General features: G+C 35.3%; 1 protein-coding gene across 1 annotated transcript; it reads right to left on the bottom strand.

Annotated features, from left to right (window-relative positions):
• Positions 1–979: 979 nt before the first annotated feature.
• LOC109070072 (solute carrier family 2, facilitated glucose transporter member 1) lies at positions 980–7,537 on the bottom strand. Its single transcript, XM_042742972.1, has 11 exons — positions 7,316–7,537; positions 6,463–6,500; positions 6,154–6,252; positions 5,365–5,525; positions 4,489–4,729; positions 4,207–4,369; positions 3,901–4,085; positions 2,566–2,670; positions 2,109–2,210; positions 1,806–2,009; positions 980–1,685 (listed from the first exon to the last, which is right to left on the bottom strand). Exons 2-11 carry the CDS (start codon positions 6,475–6,477, stop codon positions 1,506–1,508), a joined length of 1,455 nt encoding a protein of 484 aa, XP_042598906.1. The 5' UTR covers positions 6,478–6,500; positions 7,316–7,537; the 3' UTR covers positions 980–1,505.
• Positions 7,538–8,298: the final 761 nt, after the last annotated feature.

The raw sequence follows: 8,298 nt of genomic DNA, 5'->3' as shown, positions 1-8,298 counted from the left end.
ATGTATGTAATTTCTGCATAATGCAGTATTTTCTGTATGTATATCTTGATGGAGCTTTGATGATGTATTTTCCCAAAATGTGCAGAAATCTAGGACAAACATACAGTATATCTAATTTATCACAAATATGAGCTGGCTGGTATTATTAAATTGCCTTAAATTTCCAGGTTTTGTTTTGGCTTTTACAATGCAAATACACAGACATAATGTACGAGGACTGTATAGAGCACTTCAAGAGTAAAACAAATACAAAACCCGGATGTTTTAGGCAACTTAGAAATCCCAGCCAGGGCATATACAGTAGAAGAGGATGTATAGTCACCCTAAGTACCCTAAGAAAAAGCACACAAAGTGTATCCCACAATGTGGAATTACAAAGTGATTGACAACTGAACTGGTAATACAGGCACAACTCTTTCTTGACTCAAATATATAATTGTTATATGTGACATTTTATACAGTACTATGTCAGGTGATTGTCTGCGTATTTTAATTAGATAATTAGATAATATAACAAGCACATGACTGAGTGACAGAATCTCCTCACGAAAGCTGACAGTTTCAAATGGTTCTCATTACTGGACTTTTAGGAAACGCTGCTATATTTTACAGGTCGACTTAATTGAGCTATAAAACTCTGCGGCTTCTTTCGAGTGCATTTCATTTTTCCACCGTGAAGAGTGCGTTTGTCTTAATATTTGTTTTTAATGGGTTCTGCTAACGAGAAACTCTCTGTGTTCTTGTAATCTTGTAATTACCTTGTTATAGACAGCATGAAACAAGAAATCAATGCCAAGCTTTTCCTTGGAGTTCACAAGAGGTCCACGATGTCATGTCCTTAATATTCTCTTTTACAAAGGCTGTTATGAAATTCACCCAACCTTTCCATTTTTAAGATGTTTCGAATTTTGTTAAGAAAGAAAGAAAGTAAGAAAGAAAGAAAAGAAAAGAAACGAAAAATAATGAGAGAGGCAAATTAGAGCAATGTGTAGCACTTCTTGTTAAAGTGAATCAAAATGCTGTTATCTTTTATTTCATGTTTACAATGTTTTCTATGAACATTTAAATGAGAAATGAATAAAAGAAAAATCAGGCATACTGCAAATGTTTCAGGGAATGCTTATACAGTGAACGCAGGTTGCATGGTTTTACCTACAAATGACTATTAAGTAGTTTCACTGTTAATATACCTGCCAGTGTCGTCAGTCAAATTGTTTGGTAGTATGGTTTCTTAAACTTGGCTTGCAGCTTTTACCATAGATATCTGGCAAGAGTCTACAAACCAGAGAGTTGTGAGATTTCACAGTGTGCTAAAAACTTGCAAAGGTTATGTTTTCTCTGAGATCGTCTACAAGGTGGTCCTTTTTCAAAATAAATGTTAAAGGTTAACATTTTTATGAGCTATTCTATGCAGGGTACTTAATATACTTCATTGGTTGTGTAAACACACCAGTTGCATTTGAGTTGATCACTGCTGGTCTTGTTAACCCTAAAGCTGCGAGTGATCAGGCAAATGTGTTAAATGTGGTCTTGTTATGTAGTGGAATGCCCTCAGCCCCACGGAACTCAGCCGCAATGTCATCAAAAGTGCGTCCCTTGGTCTCAGGAAGACGAAACATGGTATAGGTGAAGGCAATCAAGGCCATACACATAAAGAGGAGGTAGACGTAGGCCCCACACATGTTCTGCAAACAAGAATTTGATGCATTAAAGGTACAGCTCTTAAAGTGAACTTTATTATACAATATAAATGCTCAAAATAGATCCTGTGTTGTTCATGTGCTAAAAACAAGAGATGCACATACCAGAAGAGGTGGAAAGAGCAGTGCTAGTAAAAACTTCCCTCCCCAGTTAAGCATGCTAGTGAAGGCCATAGCAATGGGACGGGCAGACTGGTCAAAAAGCTCAGCGGCAATGAACCAAGAGATTGGCCCAGGCCCCACTTCATAAGCTGAGATCAGGAAGAAAATCACCAGCACCTGCATATTGCGGATGTCTGGAACTATGGCCTGAAAAGAGAAAAGAGAGAAGAAAGGAGAGGAGATGTAGAGAAGAGTCAGGAATTTGGACCTCATTTCTGGAGTATGAAAAAGAATCTGCAACCTCACCATTATGGAATATGTGATGGTCATAAGTAGGTTGCAGAGCGCTAGTGATAGAAATCCAGCAAGCAACAGTTTCCTGCGTCCTGCTCTCTCCACCAAAAAGAACTGTGGAGAAGAGAGAGAAAAACAAAATGTCCTAGAAGGTTAATTAATTTTTAATTCAGTTACAAAGGTCTTGTAAACAGTACACAAAGTAACCTTATCCTCAGTAAAAAAAAAACAAACAAAAAAAAACAGCTATTTTCATGTACATGAGAGACCTAGAAATTGGTTTTATTCTAAAGTAGATAATCTTAATCTGCCTCTTGTTTTTTCCTGGCATATATAGTAAATCACTGTATAGGCCAGTTAAAATAAGTAAATAAATAAATAATAAATAAATAAATCCTTTGAACAAATTCAAATAATGACATATAACACTGACTAGACTGAACATGCACATCATATAATGAATACTCACTGCTACTATGGTGAATGCCACATTAACGGCCCCCACCCCTAGTGTCAGATATTTGGCTTCATCAAAATTGGACTGGGCAAACATTTTTGTAGAGTAATTTATGATCTGGAAGAAAAAAAAAAAAAAAAGAGAGACATGGTAAAGTGTTATTCTGGACAATTTTGCTGTGCTTGCAAACCAAGTGAGAATCTTTACACTATTTATCTTCGGGGTTCTGTTTTGGTGTGAGCAAACATGACTATTAATCAGGCAGTGTTGTATTCACATATCATTACAGAGAAAGCACCTTTATCCTGTTATAACTTGAGATCTTTTTTTTTTTTCTTTTTTCCGTGCCATTACTCAAAGGTGTTTAAAAGTCGTGGTGACAAACTTTATGACTATGTTAAATACAAGTATTTGTTCATTTAGGCCAATGGAGAAAGGACCTCCTGACTTAGGTTGGTTTCCCTCAAGGTTTTTATCTTTATTTGTGTCATCTGATGGTTTTTGGCTTCCTTGTCACTGTCACTTAGGGTTTAATGGCAATTAATATTCAGTTCTGTTAACGATTTGACACCATCAAGTGAGAACAACACAAAATGAACAGAGATGAATGATGCCATTATTGTCTTATTTAGAGCTAAATTAATTTTTCTTTTTAATAATTTATAAATTTTGTAATCTTGCAATGTTATTGAAATGAATCAACATTTGAGCTAAATAATAAAACAATAGACTTCTGTAGAGCTGTTTAAAGCTGAACTGAAATTGTTTCAGAACTGATGCACTTTGTGCTTATTTAACTGAATTGAACACTGAACTGATTTTAGCTCAATAATATCACTATTAAATGTTAATTTGTCCCATATTTGACAAAATTGTCATCATTGATTCTGTTATTTTCCACCTTTATTAGTGCAAAGCTGCTTCTGTATTCTGTGAAGCACTAGAAATAATTGAAAGAAAACTTGAATGACCTGAATGCAGTATTGGGAGTAATGCATTACAAGTAATGTGAGTTATGTAATCAGATTACTTTTTGAAATTAACTAGTAAAATAACTTAAAATGAAATATCTTAGTTATAAGATAATAGTTTCAGTTATTAATATCATAGTTTTTTATTAAATAAACAAATAAGCAAGCCCAGTCCAGGTGACAAAATCAGCAAAAAATGAATGTAATGCATTACTTTTCATAAAGAGTTACTTAGTAATGTAATTAGTTACTTTTTTATGGAGTAACATAATATTGGATTACTTTTAAAAGTAACTTTACCCAACACTTTCCCCATCTTTTGAATTGTCACTACCATCATGAAAACACGGAAAGATTTTTCAGTTGAAACACCAACCGCATTGAATCCAGATAACTGGCTGCCCAAGTTTATGATAAGCACAAGTATTATCGGCTGCCTGTAGCGTCGCTTCCTGAGGAATTCTCTCACAGTCACTCCTGTTTCACTGTGGGCTGCTTCCTCTCTCATCTCCTCCATTTCTTTTGTCACCATCTCTGGATTTCCCCGAAGTCTTCTCAGGGCTGTTATGGAAAGAAAGATGCTGGATCAAACTCCTTGTCACACAAGGTTTTACAAGGTTACTTCTATTCGAAGTGAGTACTAAGTCAATGTTCTATCCTAAAATAATCGTCATTAACTCACCCGCCTCTGCTTCTTTTTCTTTGCCCCTGTTGATGAAGAGGTAACGTGGGCTTTCAGGGCAAAAAGGAAGGCTCATATACTGCAGCGTTGCAGGAATAAGGGACAGAGACAACATCAGTGACCAGTATTTCTCTGTGCCCAATACTGTTTCCAAGCCCACCACCTGAGATATACAAACAACAAACCATCAGGCTTGCACTGATGAGATCCAGGCCTCAGTTATTTACGAGTTTCAGAAATATGGACAAAGTTGGAAAAGGAATGGAAGCAGGTGTGTCTCACCATGCCCAGCAGAATGCCTGAGGCGAAAGAGACCTGGTTCAGAGTTGCAAAGGCACCGCGGAGATTTGTAGGCGACACACCTTGGATGTACAGAGGGTTGAGGCTCATCACCAGACCGCAGAACAACCCAAAGATCAGCCGACCCACAATAAGCACTTCAAATGATGCCGTGACTTTGCTCATGAACATCAGAGAGGCACCCACCACGGATAAGGCATTCACTATCAGAATAGCATTACGCCTGCAAGGAAGTGTATTGATACAGTTATTGGCCCCTCTCTATATTAGGTGGCCTTAACTACTATGTACTTACATCAAAAAGTAAATACAAGGTACACCTTTGCTGCTATTGAGGTGGGACACGGGTACAGTTAGGGACAGGTTTGGAGATATGGGTAGGTTTAAGGGTGGATTAAGTTGTAGATGGGTCAACAGTGCAATTATAAATGTAATTACAGAAATTAATTAAAGATGTGATTACATGCAACTATTTTTAAAGTACAATGTAAAAACATGTATGTACACAATAAGTGCATTGTATCAAACTATTAATTTAAATATAAGTGCATAGTAGTTAAGGCCACCAAATATAAAGTGAGACTAAATAATTTCAAAATATTTAACTCACATACTGTATAACTGGGTGGGACACTTTTAGGAATAAGTGCTGCTTTCAAAACTATTAATAAGCTTTTCATGTTTGATGTTTCTGATAACATATTGAAGAAGTGGAATTATTGAGAAAATACAAAGAAAAATGTTCTCTTTAAAAGTATGTATTTTACGTAGCTATTTCATTCGTTCGTTTGTTTGTTCGTTCATTCATTCATTCATTTACAGAAAATACTAATATATATATAACAAATATTTTCTCACCTCCCAAAGGTGTCAGCAAGACCTTTGACCCCCAGTGATCCAAGCAGTGCTCCAAAGTCCTTAATACTAACAGAGAGGGACCACAGGAACGTGAGACTGTGGTCTGGTATTGACTGATTGTGTCTGGATCTCCATGTCACATTGAAAAACTCCTCAATGACCTCATTGAAGAAAACCAAAAGAATATTAATCATAAACCACACCTTGCTACATGCTCACACTAGCAGTTTCATAATAATAGATATACATCGCAAACTCCCAAAGTCATACTTGTTTCAGAAAAAACTGTTGTGCATTATCATTAAATATAGCCATTTGGCTTTAAAAATATTTACTGCATCTTAATTTGAGCCTGAGTAATGATTAAATGAGTCAATACTTTAATTTCAGACACTACATAATACATCAACAAACAAACAACATACGTAATGCTAATGTGGACAGAAACTAAGAGCAGCCTGTAATTTTAATACTTTACTCTGAAAGTGCATTTCACTTGCTTGAAAGACATGACTAATATCTTGAGACCAGTCCCAATGTTTTCATATTGAAAAACCGGCTGGAGGGAACTGGACTATATCCACACACAGACGATAAATCAACACAAGCTAGACATCATAGCTACCTGTGCACAAATATGAAGCCTTCCAAATCCAGCGCTGGCTGAAGAGAAATATTCTCTGACTTTGTAAAGTTTATTCAGTGTTTTATGAGGGCCCTGAGAAGTTTGAATGTAAACTGAGAAATCATGCTAACCAGCAGCTGGCCCCCAAAGTCAACTCTACTCACTCGGGCAGGGGCATTGATGTTGCCTGTGTGGTATCCTATCTGGAGCGAGCCGAGCACCGCCGCCACGATGGAGGTCAGCAATGGGACGGTCAGCTGATTCTGAGTGCAAGGATGCGTTGTAGTTAACCGATTCAACAGTGCAATCACATATAAGGCATGCTCAGTGTTCAAACTATATATCCACTTATATAAACTGGATAGCTATATTGTATATACACAACATTATGCAAACATTTTGTTTACAGTGTATGATGGATGAAGGATGAAGGATGAAAGAATGGAATAACGGAGCTACTGATATGCACTAACCTCCTTTAAAGCCATTAGCCTTGAATGAATCTCAACACCTGAATGAAGGGAAAAAATATTTTACATAGTTTTTTTTTTTTTCAAGAATTGATTCAATTGCTTTATAACATTTTAATGAATTGCCTTCGAAGACTGCTGAGCCAATTTTATGTTGCTCAAGTGGTTTGTTAGTGTGCTGAAATATTATGCAAGCTTTATTTAATAACTTAATGATATAGGTTCATTCATGCCCATCTTTAGTTATTTTAGTATCACTGATATACTATTATAGTTTTTAAATTTGTATAGTTGCATAGTTTACATATTTTGTTAAATTTTTAGATTATATTAAAATTTGTAATAATTGATTAATAATTATTAATGCAAGAATTGCGGGTAATATTTTATTGGCCATTTGTTAACCACCTATATGAATATTGGGACATGCATATCCCTATAGATGATTAAAAATGAAAAATTATTAATTAAAAAATAAAAAATAATTAAATTAAAAATATAAATTTGTGGTTATTTATTGTGATTTTTTGATGTATGAATAATTAATTAATTTATTTATTTATTTATAATTATATATGAATTAATATATAATAAACTAAACTAAACTAAACTTTTTTTTTTTTTTTTTTGATGGATCTAGTTTGTGTTAATGGTAGTAACCCTGCCCATCATGTGACATGTAACATGAGCATCAGAAGCTCTGTGCAGTCAGTACAGTTTCAAACTATTCAAATGTCTAATACCACTGTACTTTATAAAATATAGATGCTGTTTTTTTATTCTAACAAATATCCAGAGAAGTATCTGTGACAATACTGGCCAGTTCTCTTCAATAACAGAATGACATATCACTTACCGGTATATAATAGTCAGGAACAGTTGCCAACAGCTCTGCTCAGAAGTGTCTGACAGCGGCTCAAAAATGTCCTCACTGTTCCCTGGCACCTCTTGTGAATGTCTTGACTTCATCCATGAAATTACACCTCACTGTTCACTAGCACCATCGGAGACCGGCGTTCTGCAGAATGGCATCCATCTATCCCAAACTGTCTCTGAAACCCCCCACACCCAACACATTCCCACGACTTCTCATTTTCCTCCCCCTTCCACCTACTCTGAGCCGTCCCTCACACCCCTGCACCTACCAGGACTCACACCACCGTCTCTGGGACCCCTGGGAGCCACGCTGAACTCACACCGGCTTGGTGAATTTGAGCTGGGTCTGATGGAATTGCAGCGATGAGCCTTTGCTGCTCAATGAGCTCTGGGCCTTTTTCCAAGAGATATTTTCCCATAGAATACATTTGATGTATTGTTTTATCAGTATTCCATTCAAATGCATTGTTAACATAGATATCACCACTTAACACACAAACCTCAACAATTAACATAAACAAATAACAATAAATAACTAACCCTTCATGACAAAATTAACTACACGATGAATAAAGTCAGAAAACAGAAATAAATATTACTAATAATAATAATAAAAAATTCTGTTACACTAACAACATATTTTTTTTCATGCTATAATGCATGCAGGGAATGTTATAATCAGCAATATTGTTTTGTTCGGAGAGACAGAATCTGTTAGTTGGGGTCTAATGTGTTGTTTTATTCAAATAAAGTTACATTTCATGTATGTGTCATTGAAATTATTATTTAGACAAATAGAGACAAAATAATGGAATTTTAAAACCTGATAATATGACTTTATAACTTTTACATTTTATTCTAAATTCTAAATTAAATCATATTTTTGACATTAATCATGTTTAATTAAAAACAAACAAACAAATAAGTAAATAAATAAATAAATAAATAAATAAAAGTTTTATT

This window comes from Cyprinus carpio, chromosome B17 (genome assembly GCF_018340385.1).
Source record: "Cyprinus carpio isolate SPL01 chromosome B17, ASM1834038v1, whole genome shotgun sequence".
Taxonomy (NCBI): Eukaryota; Metazoa; Chordata; class Actinopteri; order Cypriniformes; family Cyprinidae; genus Cyprinus; species Cyprinus carpio.
Note: the sequence above shows the minus strand (reverse complement) of the source record. Positions and strands in the feature narration are given on the sequence as shown.